The sequence below is a fragment of the Pyrus communis genome, chromosome 15, assembly GCF_963583255.1.
Source record: "Pyrus communis chromosome 15, drPyrComm1.1, whole genome shotgun sequence".
NCBI lineage: Eukaryota > Viridiplantae > Streptophyta > Magnoliopsida > Rosales > Rosaceae > Pyrus > Pyrus communis.
In genome coordinates this window covers 8,435,178-8,459,981 of record NC_084817.1, presented here as the reverse complement: position 1 = coordinate 8,459,981, position 24,804 = coordinate 8,435,178, and the positions used below count along the sequence as shown (strand labels likewise).

Sequence of the window (24,804 nt, the reverse complement as noted above, 5' to 3'; positions counted from 1 at the left end):
TTTGAAATTACTTTTAAAATCATTGAAAATGTTTTTTATGAAAATATTTTTAAAATTAATCTTTAATAAAATTAGAAGTAAATTCTAAAAGTATTTTTGGAATAAAAAAATATTTTTTCTAAACGTATTTTTAGGAATTTTAAAAATACATCCAAACGAGCATATAAAGCAAGCTCCATTTTAACATGATGTTCACATATTTGTTCATAATTGTGTTAGTAACTGCACAATTCATATATCGTGAATGAGAATCATAATCACACATTGCATTTTCCCATTCCATATTTATGTTACTCATAGTACGTGAACATGTTATAATAGTTTGTTTACTAATCCGTAAGTGAAACAAGAGGAAGAAATGGGCAAAAGTCATAATCAAAATCATGTTTGAGCTGTTTACTAAATTTTTATGGAATTAAAGTAAGTAGTAATGATTTCATATAAACTATTTACTAATTCACCTAAATTGGTGAAAACCAATGTAATTATAGTAAAACATGCACCTCGCAGTGTAGTACTTACTCCTGAAAGTACCAAATCAAAACAAATCCATCTGGTCAACTTTCCTCCTCAATGAACTTGGTATCACGACATCATCAATACATAATAGCAGATCACATCAGAAATGACAAAAGACAGAGAATTAAAAGCAAGATTCGACCCAAAAAGGCCAGTATGAATCCCATAAACAAGGGATCAACAAAAGCCCTAGCCACAATATTGGGGCAAATAAAACTTTTTTATAACGAAACGGGGAGAGAGACATCTAGGAGATAAACTCCTTATTTCCGAGGTGAAAAAAAAAAGAAGAAAAGAAACAATCCCAGGGGTTCTCCTCCAGATATTCCTTGAATCGAAAATGAAGCTCTGTTTTGTTTTTCTTGCTGACAGAGGTTTCTAGGGAGGAACCTTTCTTTAGGATTTTTTTTTTCTCATGCTCACACTATCATTCTACTGAAAAAATATAAAAAATAATTTTTTTAGAAAAAATTTGGTATTTTTCAACTAAAAAATCTCCACCAATTTTCTTCCCCTAACCCAATAATGCTATCACTTTACTGAAAAAAATAGAAAAAATTGTTGCAGTCATATTGAGAATAGGAATATGATTGTGTAAATCCTAGAGGATATGGGAGTGTATCTTATATTCCTATTAGGAGTAGATTACTTATTCAATGTTGTAATCCTAAAGGAAAAGGTTTTTACCTATCCTACTACTATAAATAAAGGCACAATGGGGGTGAATCAAACACACCTCACAATTAAATCACTCTCTCTTCTCCATCAATATTGTCGGCCCCCCTCTCTCTCTCTCTCTCTAAAACCTAGATCGTTCAATCAAATAGGCTTATAACATGTTATCAGCATGCTCTTACCAAAAGCTGAAGAATTGACGCATCGTAGGAGGAGGCTATCTTCCACCAAATTCAAAGGCTTATTCGTTTTCTGCTAATCAGGTACGCTTAAAATAAAAGAAGATATTTGAAACGTCCACGAAGCATGAAAACATTCCCCATGATGCATGAACCCCTCTATATTTATATTTTCCTTTAGATATATATTGTATATGTTTATATTTTTGTCAATATATATATATATTTGTTTCATGCATTGCACAATTAAATTGTTATGTGGAATATGTGAGTCAACGTATAAAATTAAATTACAAGCATATTTAGGGTTTCCCAAACCCTAAGGGATTTTGAAAAAAAAAAAAAGGGAATTGGACATGGTCTAGCACACCACCACACCATCATTGTGGAATCAACAACCAAGCCTCAGCCTGGAATTAACCTCGGACAAGGCTTGAAGCCCTGAGCCTAATCGTTGCCCAGGCCTGCAGCCTGCACCTTGGCCCGTGTCTTCCACGCCAACCCACAAGGCTAGGCTTGGTCATTGCGGCCTACTTCCCACATCACATGCAGACAGCCCATGCGGCTAGGCTCCCTATGCGACCCAAGACTAGCTCCTGCTAGGCCTTGCCCCATGCCCTCCCCTCAGCCTAACCTTGAAACCCAGCTGCGGCTGGGGTTTCTCCTTCACCTCCGTGGCCTGCAACCTACTCTCGAGGACTTTTGGGCCTTGCCTTTTACTCAAGGCACCCAACCCGTGCCTAATTATATTTGGGGCTATATTTTCGATCCAATAATATTATTCTAATATTATTTAGCTTCTACAATCGAACATGTATGGCCCAATTTATTGAATTAATTAAAAGCGACCAGCAGTCCATTAATCTAATAATGAATCCAAAATTATTAACCTAAATATCACTTTTGGACATTAACGATTTAATAATTTATTTTTATACTTTAAACCGTGACATACTTTCGTAGTAACGAAACTCTCACACTTAAGTTCCCAAAGAACCTCAAATTCATTTTATTCAAATTAATATATTGCATTCTGTGTTTCTTGCAGGAACCTCTCATTATGAACTAATTGTTCATAAAATTAAATTGAACTTGTAGTTTCAAATTTAGTGCCTTTGAAACCTGAAGTTTTCATTCAAAACATACCACATGAAACCTGTAGTTTTCATGCATAAATTAAACCAATACATGTCTATAGAACATGCATGTTCAACGATATATGTTTATGGCTTACCATATGACTAATCACATTTTTCCCTCTGTTTTAGGGACATGTTGAACTTGAACAAGCTCAATTTCTCTGCTCTAGAAGTCTCTGGAAGAAACTATCTGAAGTGGGTTCAAGATGTGAAGCTCCATCTGATTGCAAAGGGTATTAGAGCCACCATCGAGACACTTATCACCAACAAACTTGTTGACGAAGCTCAGAAGGCTACTGCAATGATCTTCATTTGAAGACACATCCATGATGCACTGCAAACTGATTATCTCACTGAGGATGATCCACGTACCCTCTGGCTTGCTCTGGCCGACTGTTTCGATCACCAGAAATACATATACTTGCCTGAAGTAAGACACGACTGGCATCATCTTTACTTCCAGGACTTTAAGTCCGTGAATGAATACAACTCTGAAGTTGTAAAATCTGTTCACTGTTGAAATTCTACAAAGTGGAACTAACCGAATCAGATCTCTTGGAGAAGACTTATTTGACCTTACATGCCACTAATATTGTCCTACAACAACAATATAGGGCATAGAAATTCACCACGTATTCGGATTTGATCTCTATTTACTTCTCGCTGAAAAACAAAACTAGCTTTTGATGAAGAATCATCAAACTTGATCGATTGCTCGACTGCCGAGCCTGAAGCGCAAGCGACACATTTTAGTAGCCATAAACGACGAAAAAATCATTGTCGTCGTAGCAATGGGTGGCAAGCCCCACCACGGGCCCAAGGTCAACAAAGTGCCACACATAAAGGAGGAAATGTGACCCAGCAGCGTCCACCACTCGCCCTTAAGGCCCCAAACTTCAAGAACAACGACAAAGCTCCTGTTCAGCCCATTTCTACTGAACTGGACATGTGTTATCGCTATGGATCAAGGGATCATTGGTCACGCGTATGCCGAGCTTCCCCTGAGACTATTGTTAAGTATTATTCTCGTCGTGAGTCTAACTTTGCACATGTGGATCATCCGAAAGATGCAACTACATCAATGGAGATATCGGATTTTCAGGAGGCGTCAGTGCCTATGGATGAATAAATTAGTCATGTTTTTAGGGTGTTTACCCCTAGTGGCCGAACCCACTAGGAGTGGCCGCCACCCCCCTATTTTTCTAGGTTTATGGTTTAATTTTGAACAATTTTTCTAAGTATTTGGAATAATTTTTTTGGTTTTGGTTTGTTTTGAATTATGGATTGTTACTTGAATGGATATTATTTTCTCGAATTGCTTAATTGAATGAATGGAATTATATTTATACATGTGACCAATTCAATCAATTTATTTCTAGGTATGTCTAGTGGGGAAGTTAGTTGTTTGGCAGATGGTGCAACCACGCACACCATCTTGCATGAACAGCATTATTTTACTAACTTAATACCCAAGAAAGCTCATTCGGCAACTCTCTCAGGCTCATCCAACATGATTGAAGGATACAAAAAGACACATATCATGTTGTCCAATGGTACTATCTTGACTATCAAGAAGGCACTCTATTCTCCACGTTCTTGAAGAATGTTGCTGAGTTTTAGAGATATTCGAGATAATCAATATCACATTGAAACCACTGAAGATAATGGTTCTGAATTTCTTTGTATCATTTCATACGAATATGCCCAGAAGCGTATTCACGAGAAGTTGGAACGTCTATCGAGTAGGTTGTACATCACAACCATTCGCGGCATAGAAGCCCACAGTGTGGCGGGCCCTATGCCTGAGTTCCAATACACTTTGTTGCTTTGGCATAACCGTTTAGGACATCATGGACGTGACATAATGTGTCGTATTCTCAAATCTTCACACGAGCATAAGTTATATCCCTATGTTGGACTTCTGCCATGCAAAGCATGTTCTTTAGGGAAGTTGAATACTCAACCCTCATATACAAAGATTATTCACGCCCTCCCTAAATTTCTTTAGAGGATTCAAGGGGACATTTGTGGGCCTATCCAACCAACTTACGGACCATTTAGATACTTTATGGTGTTGGTTGATGCATCGACACGATGGTCATATGTTTGCCTATTGTCCACACGCAACACTGCGTTTGCTAAACCCCTAGCTCAAATCATTAAGCTAAGGGCTCACCACCCTGATTATCCGATTAAGTCGATTCGACTGGATAATGCTGGAAAGTTTACGTTACAGACTTTTGACGATTATTGCATGTTAATAGGGATTGATGTGGAACATCTTGTACCCCATGTTCACACCTAAAACGACCTAGCAGAAGCTTTCATAAAGTGATTTCAATTGATTGCTCGGACTTTGGTTATGCGAACTAAACTACCGGTATTTTCCTAGGGCTATGCAATATTGCACGCAGCTATGTTGGTCAACCTGAGGCCCATCACTACTTAACCACATTCACTGTTACAGTTAGTCACTGGATACGAGCCTGACGTCTTGCGTTTACGGGTGTTTGGGTGCGCCATTTATGTGTCAATATCGCCGCCGTTACGAACCAAAATGGGTCACAAAGAAAAGTGGAAATATATGTCAATTATGATTCACCATCAATTGTTCGTTACTTATAACCCTTGACATGAGATCTTTTTGCCACACGTTTTGCAGATTGTCACTTTGATGAGACAGCCTTCCCGTATTTAGAGGGAGATAAGCATGCTAACGTTCCCGTAGAACGCCGCGAATTATCGTGGTATGCTTCTACTATGTCTCATTTAGATCCCCGCACTACCCAGTCTGAAACTAAGCTACGACGAATTATAGATCTTCAAAGCATTGCTTAGAGCATGCCGGATGCTTTTAATGATTTAATAAAGGTGACAAGATCACATATACCCACTGCAAACGCACCTGTAAGGATAAATGTACCCCATGTACGTCCACAACCTGCTTAGGAAGGCTGAATCGTCCTCGAATATGGGGAGGCCGCACCTTCCATGCGACAAGGTACATTGGCGGCTAGCCAATCATTTGCTTTGACCCTGAAGCAATGTTCTAAAAATTGGCCTAAGCGATGGTGTGCCACCAGGATTTATGCCAAAACGTTTATAAAATTAGGTAGAAGTTAGTCGGCCGCCTAGGTGCTATCTAGGCGGTGGTAGGCGGCAGTCTAGGCGGGCTCGTCAGAGCCTTGGTGGTTATCCGTTTCGCTACAATTTGTCAAAAAAAAAGAGAGCGCAGTAGAAATCTTGGTGATACATACAAACCTTCTTGATAGTTGAAAGAACCCAGCTCGGATTTCTTCACAAACATCGATGAGAGCTCTGACGATGAGAGCTCTAGAAGGGGGCCTGATTCTGAGAGAGAGTAAAAGACGCAACACCTCTTTCTCAAAGACAGAGAGGTGACGATGGAAACGAGGTGTTGGAAGAGGAAATGGAAGACTGATTATAATAAAATGGGGTGTTTACCAAAAAGAGAGAGATATATATATACAATTTGGTTCCTTTAATTAGTTTATAGACAATGGGGTGTTTACCAAAAAGATGGAGAGAGAGAGGTATACAATTTGGTTCATTTAATTAGTTTATAGAAACGAGGTGTTTATAATAAAATAAAAAAAGGTGATGCGACAGAACAAAGAAGATAAGAGTGAAAAGAAAGCAAGGGTGGAGTGGGTAGGCTAGGCTGGGCCATTTTATATGGTTACAATCTTATTAACTTTTAAATTGTGGTTAATAATAACAACCCACTAGTATTATTAGGTTTTGTTATGATAAATTTAATTATTATATTTCCTTATTTTTCTATTATTTTGTATTTTATGTGTATTTAAATTATGAACTTATTGTATATGTGTCATCTTACAATACTTCTCACTATAGTTATATGACATATATGCTTAATGTATTTTTAAATTTTGGACTTGTTAGATACTCTTTTTGCATTTTATCATTATTTTATTATCTTATCCATGGATTTCATACAAGTATAATTTTTTTGTAAGTGTCAATATGCACTTATTTACAAGATATACAAGAAATTTACCTAAATCCGCCCAGGCCGCCTAGGCGATAGGCGCCAGCCTGCCACGGTACTAGCGTCTAGTGCCTAGCGTTTTTTAGAACCTTATCCTGAACTATGCAAGACCCCTTGGTTCAAAGGATTCACAACCCCGAAAGAGGAAAATGGCACCAACTAGTGACCCCAGTTTGAATTCGACCATCGCTCACTCATCATTTTTCAACACATGAGATTATTCTAGATTACGGTGATCTTTCATATGAAACATGCCGCCCTCCTAAAAATCGCGAGATTTCAATCCATTACGATTGGATGAGGTTTGGATTAGGAATGAGATGATCGTCGACGATACATTCACGTACTCAGTAGCTACTGACATCATGCTTAATGATGACATTGAACCACGTTCTGTTAATGAATGCTGACGTATAACTGATTGGTTAAACTAGAAATAAGCAATCCAGGTCGAACTTGATTCGCTCGCGAAACGTGAAGTGTTTGGACCTATTGTTCTCACACCACCACGCGTGAAGCCTGTTGGCTACAAGTGGGTTTTCGTGAGGAAAAGTAATGAGAAGAATGAAATAGTGCAATATAAAGCACGCCTCGTAACACAAGGCTTCTCTCAGTGCATTGAGATTGATTACAAGGAGACGTATTCCCCCGTAATGGACGTTATAACGTTCCACTACCTAATCAGTTTGGTAGTTTTCGAAAAACTGAATATGCAACTTATGGACGTGGTAACCACGTATTTCTATGAGGATCTAGATACAGAAATTTACATGAAAGTTCCATAAGGACTACCATTGACTAGTTCAAATATTTCTAGATCACGAAACACTCTCTCAATTAGGTTAAAGAAGTCACTCTACAAATTGAAACAATCCGGGCGGATGTGGTATAATCATCTGAGTGAATATTTGACAAGTCAGGGTTATGTGGACAACGAATTATGCCCATGCGTGTTCATAAAGAAGTCACATTCCAGATTTGCAATCGTTGTAGTTTATGTCGATGACATGAACCTCATTGGGACTCCCGTAAAGCTTGAGGAAATTGATGCACACTTGAAATCGGAATTTAAGATCTTAGGAAAACTCGATACTATCTCGGCCTAGAGATCGAGCATTGTTTGGATGGAATCTTAGTATATCAATCAAACTACACCCAAAAGGTGTTGCATCGTTTTAATGAGGATAAAGCGAAGCCTTCGAGTACACCCATGATCGTTCGAACTTTAGATGCTAAACGAGATCCCTTTCATCCAAAGGAGGACGAAGAAGAGATTTTGGAACCCAAAGTTCCTTACCTAAGTGCAATTGGGGGCTTTATTGTACTTGGCTCAGTGCACTAGATCTGACATCTCATTCGTTGTAAATCTTTTGGCAAGATATAGCAATGCGCCCACACACAGACATTGGAATGATGTTAAAGACATTTTCCTTTACCTCAATGGTACGAAGGATTTGGGCTTATTCTATACCCATGAATCTTCGAGTGTTGCCACCCCTATGGTTCTCAGATTGATTCTCGCCTTGTTGGTTACGCAGATGTTGGATATCTGTTTGACCCACATAATGTACGTTCTCAAACGGGCTATGTCTTTACCGTTGGAAACATCGCTATATCTTGGAAGTCTACCAAGCAAACGTTAGTTGTGACTTCGTCGAACCATGCTGAGATTCTTGCCCTGCATGAAGCATTGCGTGAGTGCTTTTGGCTGAGAGAAGTTATGGAACATATTCGAAGCACTAGTGGTTTTACATCAATCGTTGACCATCCTATGACGATCTTTGAAGACAATATAGCATGTATCAAGCAGTTGAAGAAAGGATGCATGAAAAGAGACAACACCAAGCACATAACGCCGAAGTTCTTTTACTCACACCAGCAACAATAGTATCAGAACATTAAAGTCAAGCAAATCCGTTCCTAGGATAACTTGGCCGATCTCTTCACCAAGTCATTGCCCAAGTCTACATTTCAGAAGCTCGTCTAAGGAATCGGTATGCGTAAATTATCTGAGTTGAATTGCTTGTAGTTATCTTATTTAGAAGTTATGTCTAACTTAGGGGGAGTATCTAGAAACATACTCATATGATCTTAATGTACTCTTTTTCCTACGATTAGGAGCATTTTTCCCACTGGGTTTTTGTCACCTAACGAGGTTTTAATGAGGCACCCATCTTGGGATGATCATACTCCATTGAGTTCATTACTTTCATTCTTTGACGTTTGTTTTAAGACATTATGCATACTTCTCACTTAGTCTATGAGTTTTCCCTATGCCTTGGGTTTTACCATAACGAGGTTTTATGAGTTTTACTACAAATGCATTCTTCAAATAAATTTGAGACTCGCGATTACCCGTTTGCCAATGACTTCATCAACTATTCTACCTTATCTGTTGAAGATCTGATGCGATGATTTGTTGAGTATTTACACATTCAAGGGGGAGTGTTGCAGTCATATTGAGAACAGAAATGTGATTGTGTAAATCCTAGAGGATATGAGAATGTATCTTACATTTCTATTAGGAGTAGATTATCTATTCAATGTTGTAATCCTAAAGGGAAATGCTTTTATCTATCCTATTACTATAAATAAAGGCACAATGGAGGTGAATCAAACACATCACACAATTAAATCACTCTATCTTCTCCCTCAATATTGCCGGCTCCTCTCTTTTTAAACCCTAGATCGTTCAATCAAATAGGCCTACAACAAAAATAATTTTTTTTAAATTTTCGGTTCTTTTTATTTTATAATTTTATTTCATTAAGAAAAAAACCCAATAAATTTTATTTATTACCATATATTTATTTTTGATAAATTCCTTTAATGATAGTTTTGAATATATATATTTTTTTTTGTCAAAAAATAAGTTTGTTAAATTAGATTTTAGAATAGGGTTTAGGGTTTAGAATAGGAAGTAGACAGAGTTCGAATCCACGTTGTGGTACAAGAGCAACACTCGTCTCCACCACTATAGTAGATGATCACTTGCTCTTGTTTTGAAATTTTAGAAATTATATGAAGGTATAATGGGTAAAGTAATAAATTTTTTATTCCTTCTTCTAGAATCTGTTCATTAGCTTCCAAAAAATTCCAATTTTACTGAAATGAGGAATTGTATTAAAAAAAATACGGCATAATCGTATAAATTTACTGACTTATCCTTTTACATATATTGTTTTTTCTCTTGAGCGATTGTATTTTCGAATAGTTAGGTGGCATTTAAAAAAATAGAACAAAATAAAGGGGCACAACTGCAAAAAGAGCCAATATTTTCAATTCCCGGGGTGAGGACGCTTGGTTTAAAAGAGCACCACTGTAGTATTCCTGCGGATTTGGTAGTTTGAACCATGTCTACTTGTCACCCACCTGAGAGCTAAACGGCCGTTTTCCGGCGTCGGAATTAAGATTTCGATCAGAGCCCAAAGCCACAGGTTTCTAGGGTTTCTCTGATTGCAGTGGAACTCTCCGCTTTCAGCCATGGCGTCACCTCCTCGGTCGCGCGTCAATCAGGTTTGGTTTCCAATTAAATTCTTATAATAAAACCCTAGGGACTCACAGGAGCCATTTCACATTCAAATTTGAGATCTTTCTGAATATTGACGCGTTTATTTGAAGAATTGGTGATTAGTTTGTTTGAATTTTGCAGTGATGCACATTTTGTTTTGTTATTTCATTTTTTTTTCTTCGGGTTGTGTTATTGGAGTATGATTGGGTAGAAATTGATGGATTTAGAAACACATTGTTTTTGTTATTGTTGCCAATTGTTCATGAAGGGTGTATTCTTTGTGGGGTTCAGGGACAGATTCAGTTGTATTACATTCTTACAGTAACTGAACTAGAAATCAGGTGTGATTCTTTGTGAAAGTGTTGGCTTTTACTGGGTTTCTCCGAAAAACCGCAGTTGAATCTATAAATCTTTAATCATGAAAATGAAGTAATTTGTATAAACAGTTCTACATAACTCAGCTTTTCATTTGTGTGGATGTACAGTATTTTTCTTCAAAGAAAAGGAAGCCTTCATCACCCTCATCGAAGTCTGGGACAAATGAAAAAGATGTAAAAACTATGGTAGAGGGTTCGCCCGGTGCCAAAGGCACTTTGGACAATTATTTGTTGGGTTCACAGGACAATAGTATCTCCCCAAAGCCGTCGCTCAGAGTTTGTGATTCATTAGCCCAGCAAGATCAAGTTCGAAGGAATTTGACAGCAATGATGGATAATTCCTTGAAAGATGAATTTAAACAGCTCCCTTTGTCTTCTCAACTGCACTCTCGAGCTAATAATGCCTCCAAAGAAAATCAGAAGGAAACATCCAAGGGATTAACCAAGGCGGGTGATGGTGCAGTTGGAGATACGGTGAAGGATTACTTAGCTCTCACAGAAGGTGGGGAAAGTGCAGAACTTAAAGAGTTTGCAGCAGACTTTTTGTCTTTGTATTGCAGGTATTGTACTGGACTGTAAACATTTGGGCACCCTGATATAGACTTTTTTATTTCTGAGCTTGCTCCTGTTGTTTTCCCCAACCTCTCATATTTCAAATTCTGCATTCTACATTCTACATTCTTTTCTTTTCTTCCAAAATCCATTTTGTTTTGTGTTAGTGATGTTCGACCAAATGAAAGTACTCTGCCAGAGATGAAAGTAAATGACCATAAGAGACAAGCTAGCCCATCTCAGCTTGACCGGGAGGACACGATATTTAAAAAGAGGCATCTCATTACCAATCAGTCACACATGGAACATGAATCAAGTTGCTGCAGTGAGAAGAGTTCTGAAGCCATGCTGTCTGGTCGTCCTGATGAAAATAGGGTATATGATTTCAAGACTTCTGAAAATGTGTTACCTTGGTTAAATTTATACCCAGAAATTTTCTTATATTATGATCACACTTGATATGATATTGTTTTAATGTTATGGCCAGGTTACCATCGTTAATGAACTGCTTGAGCTCCAGTCAACCTTGAAAACATGCAGTAATACACCAAAACAATTTGTAGACATGTTTAAATGCTATACACCAAGCTCGTTGACTAGAAAATCTATTGTTCGTGAAACCCCCAAGTCACGTGGAAGCTCATCATTTTCACCTGGAGAAGCTTTTTGGAATTATGCAATTCAACTTGCTGATGGTCTGTGTGCACAAGCAGCAGAAGTAATTAGTGCTGCAGACATCCAATATCATAGTAAAAGTTCATGCAATTTGAGAAATGCACCCTGTGACAGCAAGTCAAAGGAAATGCTGAATGAAGGTGAGCGCATGGATAACGGTGCTAATTCAGGGCCAAAGGGGAAGTATAGAAAGGATTTAGAAAAAGAAGTGTCCCCATTGCTGGTTAAACATTTAGATTTTTCTTGCGAAGACAAAAATTTGGGTGAAGTTGTACCATTACCACATCATTGTGATGCATACAATTTAAAAAGCGCAGCTCTTATAGGTGGTGAGCAATCTGAATCAAGCCTTACAGACCATAGAGGTCTGAGAAATACTATCATGACCCGTTGCACCAAATCTAAGGAAAATCAAGTCATATTTCAAGAACCAGAACCAGATACTGTTAATGCAGTGACCAACATGAAAGTGGATTTGACAGGCAAAGATAATGATAGCATGACATCTTATTCACCAGTTGATGAGGACGTGAAGTTGAATGGTAACCACGAATCTAGTGAAGCAAGTACTCCTTCAAGCTCTATGCCTCTCAAAGATCGCCTCAATCTGAACAGTTGGCTTCCACCAGAAATATGCAGCATATACAGAAAGAAAGGAATTTCAAAACTTTATCCTTGGCAGGTATCTTTCAAATTCTGAGTTAAGCCAGTGCTCAATTCATTAGTTGTGGAGGATAACAGATGGAGGGCAGTTTAATTGGGTGGTCTGCTCACTTGATATTTGGGTGGATCTTCCATCTACTTAGTTTGTTTTGACACGTGATTAGGTTATTGTGTTTTTTGGTTTTTCTTGTTTGTCAAATGGAACTACGACTGGGTTGGGGTTTGATGCTTCTATTTGGTTTAACTATGATGGACAGTGCTACCACCTGAACTTTCTTCCAAATTTTTATCCGACCTACATGACATCATCACATTGAGTTACACAATGTGGCTGTGTTCTTGAATGCAATGATGTAGTGCTCATATCACGTGCCACACAAGTTGGGAAAAAGGTTGGGAGATGTTCAGTTCTTAAGCATTTTCCATTTAGGATACTTTTTCAGAGACGATGATAATCCACATTGCACTTAAAATGAACTACTGTCTATGCAGTTAGGTTTGTTGTGTGATTTGGGGATGAAAACTTGGAAATAGAGTTGGGATAGGTTTGCCTTGAGGAAGCATTGTCAATCACAAACCCATAATCTTCCTACGAAAGGACAACGAGAAAAATGGTGCTCATGGTTGATGGTGTTGCCACAAGTAAATGGTTAAAATTGTGATTTCCCAATCTCTAATCTTTATTACGGTTTTCAATTTGTTTAAGAAAGGACTTTATTATGGTGTCTGAAGTTTTATTTTTTTATGTATATGCACGAACCACTCGCCCTGTTCTTCCACTTTCTCTTTATTACTTTTTATCAGGTTGAGCTTTTGTCTATTATTATTTTGAAATTATATATATTCATTATAACAAATGATCCAGTGTCGTGGTTTGGCCTTGAACCAACAATATACTTCTCTTTACTGTTAGACTAGGATTTCATTGTTTTAAGGGCTTTAGATATAAGTACCTTTCAACGTATTTATGTTTGGGACCTTGGGTTGTTGTGAATCTGTGTTAAAACTAGTTATCAAGCATAATGTATGTGCATTCTCCATCTTTCAGGTTGACTGCCTTCAGGTGGATGGTGTATTGCAGAGAAGGAATCTCGTATATTGCGCATCGACAAGGTATTTATGCCACTTATTTTTATCTTAGTTTTTTCTGTCATGTTTTGTGCTTTTGAGTCTTCCTTAGTGATTTGATAGGGTTGTACAGTGTATGTAACATCTAGTAACCCTTTGACATTTCGGAGTTTTAAGCCACAGTTGTTTTTTTCATTTATTAATTCTCTACTTTATCATTCTATTTGTCCTTCCAGTTTATGTATCAGAAGATTTTATTATTTTCACTCATTTAACTTTTATGTTCTTATCACATTGAAAAGATGGAGTCATTGTTTTATAGAAAAATGTTTATGCTGTTTTTTTTCCTTTCACTGGAAGGCATCTATATGTTTCTTAGTCTTGCTTCCTCTGCCACAGTGCCGGCAAAAGTTTTGTTGCAGAAATTCTAATGTTGCGGCGGGTCTTATCAACTGGAGCAATGGCTTTACTTGTACTGCCCTATGTATCAATTTGTGCAGAAAAGGTGATATTGTTGTTTCCCTCAAGATTTGGAAGTTTGGGTTATTGTTTCTTTTGAAATGTAATATCAATTACAAATTCCTATCTGGTGCAGGCAGAACATTTGGATGTACTTCTTGAACCACTTGGTAAGCGTGTTCGTAGTTATTACGGAAACCAAGGTGGTGGAACACTTCCCAAAGATACTTCTGTAGCTGTCTGCACAATAGAAAAGGCAAACTTTTTGATAAACAGGCTGCTGGAAGAGGGTCGTCTTTCAGAAATTGGGATTATTGTGATTGATGAACTGCACATGGTACTTTAAGCCATATTTTTTTGGTTATTAACTTATGTATCAACATCCTGTTGTCACTTCTATGCATATTTATTCTTCCTTTGTTTCTCTGTTTGGTTATCTTCTTTTGGTGTATGCCTATTGGGTGGACTTATTTAAATGCCTCTCGTGCTTATAAATCATTAACAGGTTGGAGATCCAAGTAGGGGTTATCTTCTGGAACTTCTGTTGACCAAACTTCGTTATGCAGCTGGTGAAGGCAATTCTGGATCAAGTAGTGGAGAAAGTTCAGGTATGAGTAGTGGTAAGGCTGACACTGCTCATGGTCTGCAAATTGTTGGGATGAGTGCAACTATGCCAAATGTGGCAGCCGTTGCTGATTGGCTTCAGGTAAGTGGAACTATAAAACAAACTATTATCCTCCACTATATCCTTTTTGAACAAATGTTTCATTGTAGGCAGTTGTCATTAACACCTGCAGGTCTCATAATACGCGTAGCTGTGGGTCTTTCAACATTGATTTAAGATTATAGATATAAATAATCTTGACTTGGATTAAAGGGTTTTTATCGAAGAGGGATTGAATTCCACTCTTGAAGTACTTTGCTATATATGATAAGTAAACCTTCTCATAAGCTCTGTCTTCTGAGGGAAAGAAAATCAAATAGTTTAGTCTTGTTCTGAATCTTCCGGCGGAATGTTTTTTTTTGACCAATCACCCAATTAGACAATCAACTAGCTTGATTACAAATTTTAACTTTTTCAGTGACTGAAGAGAACTACCATGTTTTTAAAATTTTGTATTTTAGATTCTTATGGGCCAACTTGATATTGGACAAACTGTTTATTCCTGAAGCATTATACAGTCGACAGGTTAAATGTTGGCTTTTTAGAAAGCATTTCATTATTCATGTCTTTCATGTTTTCTTTTATTAGAATTTCTGGTTATGTTACCCCAAATTACGAACTAACCGCATCACACACACAAGATGTATGATGGATGTTACAACAGGAAGTGGGGTATGTGAGTTGAGAGTGGATTGGTTGGAAGTGAGTTGCATGTAGTTACCATCTTAATTTAATTTGTTGATCTATGATTAATATTGCTTAAAGGGTGCCTTTGATATTATATGAGTTGAATAAGAGTATTTTCTGTTGAAAATTTTACTAATTTATTTTGAATTTGTTCACATATTATGTTGAGGGAGTACAAAGTACCCTACTAGCTAGTGCACACATCTTTCCATAATTTTCCAGCTTCATGGTGTGGCTGGCCATATTCTATACCTAACTTTCGACAAATATACATGCAGGCTGCACTATACCAGACAGAATTTCGACCAGTACCATTAGAAGAATATATTAAAGTTGGTAACACCCTTTATAACAAGAAAATGGATATTGTTAGAACATTTCCTAAAGCGGCTGACCTTGGTGGTAAAGATCCAGATCATGTTGTGGAGCTGTGCAATGAGGTGGGGACATTTTACATCCCATCTTTTACTGAAGTTGTTTTGAGGCACTAATTTGAAAGTTGATCAATGATGAATTGAGGGAATGTATCTCAGGTTGTTCAAGAGGGTCTTTCCGTGCTAATATTTTGCTCTAGTCGAAAGGGATGTGAATCAACAGCGAGGCATGTTTCAAGATTCCTCAAGAAATTTTCACCTAACATTCGCAGTGATGACAGTGAATTTCACGATGTTGCTTTGGTTATTGATGCCTTACGAAGGTGCCCTGCTGGCTTGGATCCAGTATTAGAAGAAACTCTTGCTGCTGGTGTTGCCTATCACCATGCTGGCCTCACGGTATTCTTTTGCTTTGGGTTGCCTTCCTCTAAGTTTTTACTATTCTTTCCCTATATTTTTTTCTGTTTTCCATTTGTTATTTATTTTGATGGTTAGTTTCCACAAATAGATAGTAGATGAGCTTTTCTCCTGAATGAATCTGTCTGCTTTTGTTTATTCTTAGGTTGAGGAGAGAGAGATTGTCGAAAATTGCTACCGTAGAGGTCTGGTACGTGTCTTAACTGCTACATCTACCTTAGCAGCTGGGGTTAATCTACCAGCTAGGCGGGTCATTTTTCGTCAGCCCAAGATTGGTCGTGATTTTATTGATGGGACAAGGTACAGACAGATGGCTGGTCGGGCTGGTCGAACTGGAATAGATACAAAAGGAGAAAGTGTACGTTTTAGTGTGTATTCTTCTTCTTCAAGGATTCTCTTAAATAATCAGTTTGTTATATGTGTATGCCGTGATCTTTGTGTAATTTGCTTTTTATTTTTAGTTCATTCTTTTATTTTGCTTTTTCAGTTGGTATAACCATTTCATTTATTTTAATATGTATATTTTTTTCTTGACCAGGTACTTATTTGCAAGCCAGAAGAGATCAAAAGAATTATGGGAGTTCTTACTGAAAGCTGTCTGCCATTGCGTTCTTGTCTATCTGAAGATATGAATGGAATGACCCATGCTATCTTAGAAGTTGTAGCTGGGGGAATGGTTCAAACTGCTAATGACATTCATCGATATGTTAGGTGCACACTTCTAAACTCCACTAAACCATTTCAACATGTGGTGAAATCAGCACAGGAATCTTTGCGGTGGTTGTGCCATAGGAAATTTCTAGAATGGAATGAGGATACTAAGTTATACGGTATCACACCTCTTGGACGTGCAGCATTTGGCAGTTCTCTCTGCCCTGAAGAATCACTTGTAAAGATTCTAACTTATTCTTGTTATTGTCCAATTAATTGCCCAAATATCTTTGTTATCTGTACATCATTGAGCCTAAACTCGTCAGTACAATAACTCACTTTTGCAATGGATTATATTTTTCTGTTAGCTGACCCCTACTATTTGAATTTAGGTAATGCATTTGACATTGATCATGCTTTCTCTATTGATGTTCTAGATTGTGCTGGATGATCTTTCAAGAGCAAGAGAAGGGTTTGTGCTTGCATCTGATTTGCATTTAGTTTACCTAGTAACACCAATAAATGTTGACGTTGAGCCTGATTGGGAACTGTATTATGAACGGTTCATGGAATTGTCGGCTCTTGACCAGGTAATTTGCCTCTTAGCAAATAAGCAATTAATTGCTAATGATTTTGTGCCTGTGCATGTAATATATATTTTTTTATATGTTATTGGAGAACAAATAAGTTCATAGGAGACATTATGGAAAACCTCATGTTTAAAGTATGAATTTGTCTTATGCTAGCAGTTTATGGGATTATCTAGAGCTGACCCCATCTGCTGAGAGGTCAACACTCTGATTGGATTTATAAACACTTTGAGTGGTTTGAACTCCTGTTCTATTTCAAACCTATCTATATCAGTCCATCATCCATGTTCAAACATGAAACTGAAATATTTTCAATAATTGATATTTGCCTGTGAATTGAGCAGTGAGTATTACGTCAAAATTGTATGACTTTATGACTCCATGCCAACTGATTTCATGGATTTCAAAATTTATGGTTCTTATATTTTTCTTTTTCATTCTCTTTTCATGGAATGCAGTCTGTTGGCAATCGTGTTGGAGTGACAGAACCATTTTTGATGCGCATGGCACACGGTGCACCTGTGCGTTCATCAAACAGGTTCAGAGAAAATCTGAAACCGCTGCATGGAAAATATGAAAGTGGACCTGGAATGAACAACAATACTGTACTTCAGGATGATCAAATACTTCGAGTGTGTAAACGGTTCTATGTTGCTCTCATCCTGTCAAGACTAGTTCAGGTATCGTCTTTCTTCTTTCTCAGCCTGACGATTGAGGATTTCCTTCATGTCATTCTCATTTATTGCTTGATAGGCACACATACTCAGAGGCATTGTCTGAGTTTCTGGCATGCATTCTCGTTTATTTAAATGCGCTTCCTTTTGCTCTGGTTTTACACACGAACATGGGAGGTGACATGCATTTTGTTCCTTTAGTCTTGTCATTCAAAATTTTGTTCCTTTTCTTTTTCGAGCATGTATCAGTTAAAATTTATTTATTTTTGGGATATGAATTGCAATTGCTTGTATATAATTGGTGAGATTTGTTGACTTCTGTCTTGCTAAATGTGTACTCTTCTATCTGTGGTGAAGGAAGCTGCTATCACTGAGGTTTGTGAAGCTTTCAAAGTGGCCAGGGGTATGGTGCAGGCCTTACAAGAGAATGCTGGAAGGTTTGCATCTATGGTAACCATGTTTTGTGAGAGGCTTGGATGGCATGATTTCGAGGGCTTGGTTTGCAAGTTCCAAAATCGTGTTTCATTTGGAGTGAGAGCAGAGATTGTAGAGCTTACTACAATTCCATATGTCAAGGTATGTGAACTACAATTACATTTGTAATCTCCTTTTCATACCTTAAATATGTTCAACAGTGGTTTTTATATAATTATATGTAAATGGTATATGTTGATCTGTAGGGTTCTCGAGCAAGGGCACTCTATAAAGCTGGCTTGCGTACTTCTTTAGCAATTGCTGAAGCGTCCATCCCTGAAATTGTCAAAGCTCTTTTTGAATCTTCATCATGGAATGAGCAAGGTGATGCATATAAGATTTTAATTTTAGTACATGGCTTCTCGGGTTCCTATGATAAGTTTCTTGTAAAGGATTTCTTAATATCAACTAAATGTGCTGATAAGATCACATTCTTCTAAACTATGTTTGATTTGTGATGGTTACCAGGACTATTAAGAAATAATTGATCTTAGCTTAGTTCTTAGCATTTCTTTGCTTTGGAGGCATTCATTTATCAGGTGAATGCATTCTCGTTGACCTTTAAAAAAGGAATTGAGTTTGAGTAATATTACGAACCAGTAACTACAGAAAAGACTAATTTCTTAGAAGGCAATATTACTTTGTGATAACTCATGTCAAGACCTTTTCTGAATGTGACACTCTTTCTGGTCTTTCAATGAACTGCACAATGGTACTCTTTCCAGTCAAGTATTGTACAACAATTAGTTTTCTACAGGCATGTAAGTTTGCTCAGATGCATTTGTTTCATGTGCTTGTGTGCCAGCGGGGTTGTGATAATATTTGTTCATGTAAATGGTTCTACCTCTATTGTTTATGTACTTTATTTTATGAAGATAGAGTTTTCGTCCCCTTTTCTTTTCTAACTTATTTTAATATTTCTTAAAGTTTTGTTTTATTTTAATGTGTATTTTTTCTGCATTCTTTCCTAATATTGGTAAGTTCATAATATGACTGTAGAAGGTTCAGCCCAAAGGCGCATCCAAGTAGGCGTAGCAAGGAAGATCAAGAATGGTGCACACAAAATAGTTCTTGAAAAAGCTGAAGAGGCAAGAGTTGCTGCCTTCTCAGCTTTCAAAGCTCTTGGATTGGATGTCCCACAATTTTCTCGACCGGTATTTTCAACTGGCGGTGGAAGTCCCAGTATGCAAGGAGCAGGAAATTCCTCTGGTGATAACTCCACTAGTAGCTTTCCTAATGTAGAGCGCAGCACAGAGTATGGTGCTAAGCCATCTTTGGAAGGTAGGGTCCATTCTGAAAAGGTTGCAGAAGTAAATTCAACTGGTATCATGCAAATTAAGTCTGGTCCTGAAAATTCTAAAGTACATATTCGAGGGTCTGCTACCCCCGTAGAGGAGCTTACTGTTGTGGTTGATCAAAACAAAAATGCTGATTTGACCGACCGGGTTCAGTTACAAAGCTTAGCTGACAGAACCAGGGCATCTGATGAGTCTCTTGATCTTGAAAAACAGGACCGCTGCAGAAGGGATAATTTGTCCTCTGGCTATAATGGCAATGCTTGTGAGAAAGGCCCAATTCACGCAGTTAATACTCTTGGTGGTTTTGATTCCTTCTTGGATCTCTGGGAATCCACCTCAGAGTTCTATTTTGATATTCACTACAACAAAAGATCGGAATTCAATTCTGTTGCGCCTTTTGAAATACATGGCATAGCCATATGTTGGGAAAACTCTCCTGTGTACTATGTCAATATTCCTAGGGATCTACTGTGCTCAGACAGCGGTAAAAATGAATGCTTGAATTTGAATGGATCCGGCAATGGAAGTAATGGCTTACCTCTTGATGATTTGTTGGAGATGGCTGAATGTAGATGGAACAGGATTGGTAAAATAATGGGGAAACGAGGTGTTAGAAAAATTACTTGGAAGTTGAAAGTTCAGATTCAGGCACTTAAAAGTCCTGCAGTTCATACTCAGAGATTTGGTTGTCAGAATCTTGGAGGGAAAAGTGCTTGTTTTGAAATCATAGACAGCTCGTTTTTATTGTTGCCTCCAGTTCATATAAAAGATGGAATTGACATGTGCATCGTGGCCTGGGTTCTTTGGCCTGATGAGGAGAGAAGCTCTAATCCTAACCTGGAAAAGGTAAAGTAAAAAAAGAATATCATTTCAATCAAAGCATTTGTTAAAAGAAAAAGTATTTAACTATAATTGTTTCATTCACTGTTTAGTGTTTACATGTTCATCGTTATTGAATTTGCATTGAAGATTTTAGAATGATTTATAGGAAGTTAAGAAAAGGTTATCCAGTGAAGCTGCGGCAGCTGCTAATCGGAATGGAAGGTGGAAGAATCAAATGCGAAGAGCTGCACACAACGGTTGCTGCCGTCGGGCTGCACAAATACGGGCCTTATGTTCTGTTCTTTGGAAGTTACTTGTTGCTGAAGGCCTTACTGAAGCCCTCCTAAATATTGAAATCCCTTTGGTAAGTTACTTTCATAGCATCTGACTTAATTTTTCTGAGGGAACTTCATTTTATTTGAGGTTTATATTATTGCTATGGTTTGTTTTGGATTTAAATGCATGTATAAATGCATCACCACTGTTTAGTTAGGTGCTTGAGAACCAGTACCCAACCCTATTACTTTTGACACTAGCTTATTGCTTATTTGTATGCTAGGTTAATATTCTTGCTGACATGGAGCTATGGGGAGTGGGTCTTGACATGGAGGGATGCTTACAAGCACGCAAGGTGTTAGGAAAAAAGTTAGGACAGCTTGAGAAGGAAGCTTACAAGCTAGCTGGCATGAAATTTTCATTATCTACGGCAGCAGAAATTGCTAACGTATTATATGGACACTTAAAGTTGCCCATACCAGAGGGGCGCAATAAGGGGAAGCAACATCCAAGTACGGACAAGCATTGCTTGGATTTATTAAGGTATTAAGTGAGACTTATTTTCTTCTATCGTACTTCGTAACCTCACCCATCTGATGTGTGAATTAGCTGTTGAAATATTAATCCTCAAGGGAATAGGATTACTATTTAATTATTTTATTCCATAGAGGTTTCCATCCTGTTTAGATTGTTTTGTTTGAATAGTGAACACTTGGAGATGGTTTTTGGGTATTCTTGCATGCACACTTGAATCTTTTCGTTTTGTCATTTGTGGCATCAGCCTCTCATTGTTTTAATGGATGAGCATCCTATAATCGATTTCATTTCAGGGATGAGCATCCTATAATTCCTGTCATTAAAGAGCATCGTACGTTGGCAAAACTCTTAAACTGTACATTGGGATCAATTTGTTCACTGGGTAGGCTATCCATGAGGACACAGAAGTACACATTACATGGTCATTGGCTTCAAACATCAACAGCAACTGGTCGGCTTTCAATGGAGGAACCAAATCTCCAGGTTTGGGTTTCCCATGAGTTGATTTATTCTCTCCTCCCTCTGCTTCAGTTGTTAACAAGGTTTAATCGTGATTTTAATATCACATTTTCTTCTTTTTTTATTTTATTTATGCAGTGTGTTGAACATATGGTTGACTTTAAAATGAATAAGGATGGAAATGGAAACAAAACTGATGTTGATCAATTCAACATCAATGCTCGTGAATACTTCATTCCTACTCAAGTAATGATCAACTTTTTCATTTCCTTGAAGGCCGTTTGTGTGTTATTGTTATATTTATACCATAAAAGTCAAAATTCTTGAGTAAATGAGGATGTGGGGGAGGGTTGAAACAGTAATGTCATATATTCAGATAGAGGACAGGAGAAGGGGATGGGATTTATGATTTCATGGTTTACATTAGTTGATTTATTGTTTCTGTTCTTTTGCAGGACAACTGGTTACTGTTAACTGCAGATTATTCTCAGATCGAATTGCGTCTGATGGCACATTTCTCTAAAGACTCTGCACTCATTGAACTCCTTAGTAATCCCCATGGTGATGTCTTCACCATGATAGCAGCTAGATGGACTGGTATTTCAGAAGAGTCTGTTAGTTCCCATGTACGAGATCAGACTAAAAGGTTGGTGTATGGCATTCTTTATGGAATGGGTGCTAATAGCCTTGCAGAACAACTGGACTGCAGTCAAGAAGAAGCTTCCGAAAAAATAAAGAACTTTAAAAGTTCTTTTCCTGGAGTTGCTTCTTGGCTCAATGAAGCAGTTGCATATTGCCGCACGAAAGGGTGAGGACATCTTACTATTTTCCTGGTTGCTAGAAGTCGTTGAACTCTCTTGGGAATAGGTTGCTATAATATCTGAAAACCATGTGGTATTTTGGTTAATATTTCTTACAATTGAATAGGCTTTTTTCTGTTTTTTTCTTCCTCCGATTACTCAACTCTTTCATCACATTGCCTTTTCCTTCTAAATAGTTGTGTTATCATATGATCAGAGGTTTCTTATTTATTAAGTCTATTTTTATTTATTTTTTCTTGGCCTCAGAGGGAAGGTTTATGCTTTTTTTTTTTCTTGTGTTTTGACTTGTTTTCAAAATTCACCGGTTCTTCTCCTAGTGCTGGTTATAAAGTTTTTGGAAGAAGCATCTCTTCGTAAAAAATAGGGGTCAATGTTGATATAAGTTTAGCATTCTTTTCGTCTTCTTTTTCTTTCCCAGAAAAAGAAAATGTAATACACTCTGGTATACATAAATTTTGAAGATATCCAACTGTTGATTATCTGCATTATTGTGCCCAGATACATCGAAACCCTTAAGGGAAGAAAGCGCTTTTTGTCAAAAATAAAACTAGGAAACAGTGGAGAAAAGTCAAAGGCTCAGAGACAAGCTGTGAATTCTATATGTCAGGTACGACTTTTTCCCTCCCTTCTGTGGGACAAGGAGTGTGGGGGTTTAACGTTAATCACTAAATTGTAGTATTTTTCTCTGATGTCCTCCTTTTACAGGGATCTGCTGCTGACATAATTAAGATTGCAATGATAAATATATATTCCGTGATAGTTGAGGGTGTTGAAAGGCCTGATTCTTCTTCTCATCCTGCAACAAAGTTACACATACTGAAGGGCCGCTGCAGAATTTTATTACAGGTCAGTTTCGGAAATTCTGTTTGTGTTAACGTTCTTTGGTCAATTTGAAGTGTAGAGGAAGATATTAATAAGCTAAGATATTTAGCATCTTGTTAGCTTTTTTATTTAAATATAATTTTGCTTCATTTACAATGCAACTCATGTAACAATGCTTGTTGGTGGTTTCTAACCAGGTACATGATGAATTAGTACTGGAAGTTGATCCTGTTGTGATAAAGGAAGCTGCTTTGCTGCTACAGACGAGCATGGAAAATGCTGTTTCGCTTCGTGGTATATTTCTAAAGTTTCTGGAACATTGCTCAATAGTTGATAATTTGAGGACATTTGTTTGCTGTACCTAATTTAGTTATTTGTTGTCCAGTTCCATTGCATGTCAAAGTGAAAGTCGGAAGATCGTGGGGTTCCTTGCAACCTTTTCAGGCCGACCAATATAAAGATAAAGCTGTTGTGCCTGCACAATAGATTGACCAAGGTATGTTCTTGCTGTTGATCTGAAAAAGTAGAACATTCATGCATTGGATGGTGGTGAGTGATGGCTTTACAACGAATCTATGTACTTCTTGTTGTCAAAAGAAATGTTATACGGCATGTTTTCTAATCGTGTTGCGGCTTTTTTTAAATATGTTCCGATGATACACATAATACACAGGGAAATTCACTATATATTCTGGCTAAGCAATGCTTTCCTTGGAAAGATGCTGGACTGGACTGCATGTCATTCAAAATTCTTGAGGAAAATTTGCAGAGCTGTCGTTGGGGTTCATGAACTTGTGAGATCCTCTTTCTGTCACTATTCTAATTGTTAGTTTTCTTTTTATTTACTCTCTATTTTTCAATTAGGACTTCTCAGACATTAGTATGCATTCTCAGGGAATTCTTTTTATGGGAGCGGATGCAACTGTTGGAGATCACAGAAGAACCACCTGGAATAGAAACACAATACTAACTGACCATGTAGAACTGACGGGTTAAAGGATCGTAAGCTCCTGATTTCTTAAACCAGAAAATAGTGTTCTTGAAAAGAAAATGGCAGATGGCAAGGGTTCGTGGCGGAAATTTGAGAAATTGGAAGGCAAGGTGCTTTGGGTTCCATTTCGATGTGTCTGCACATGGCAGACTGCTGCGGCCTTATCGTTCATGTTGTCATCACTTTACAAAGACACCATATAAGCACTTATTTTTTCTGGTGCATGACTGGATAAAACAGCGTACTTGTAATCGAGCTTATGACACGCAACGAGTTCGTCGCCTGCCAGCTGATAAACGATAGAATCATCATTCATTCAGATGTTTTTAGTCTTCAATTGTACAGATGTATCTCATTAACTCAAAATGTATTCATTGTACAGGATGATTATATAATA

General features: G+C 37.6%; 1 protein-coding gene across 1 annotated transcript; it reads left to right on the top strand.

Annotated features, from left to right (window-relative positions):
• The first annotated feature begins 9,900 nt into the window (after positions 1-9,900).
• On the top strand, positions 9,901-24,804 carry LOC137718485 (helicase and polymerase-containing protein TEBICHI). The gene is made up of 28 exons (XM_068458047.1): positions 9,901-10,061; positions 10,542-10,993; positions 11,153-11,360; positions 11,473-12,342; positions 13,372-13,436; positions 13,791-13,896; positions 13,987-14,187; positions 14,356-14,556; positions 15,480-15,641; positions 15,735-15,974; positions 16,138-16,350; positions 16,531-16,881; positions 17,081-17,233; positions 17,692-17,913; positions 18,265-18,483; positions 18,588-18,705; positions 19,381-20,525; positions 20,668-20,865; positions 21,061-21,320; positions 21,608-21,797; positions 21,912-22,019; positions 22,229-22,581; positions 23,093-23,201; positions 23,300-23,440; positions 23,614-23,710; positions 23,802-23,912; positions 24,090-24,210; positions 24,311-24,804. Exons 1-26 carry the CDS (start codon positions 10,029-10,031, stop codon positions 23,900-23,902), a joined length of 6,516 nt encoding a protein of 2,171 aa, XP_068314148.1. The 5' UTR covers positions 9,901-10,028; the 3' UTR covers positions 23,903-23,912; positions 24,090-24,210; positions 24,311-24,804.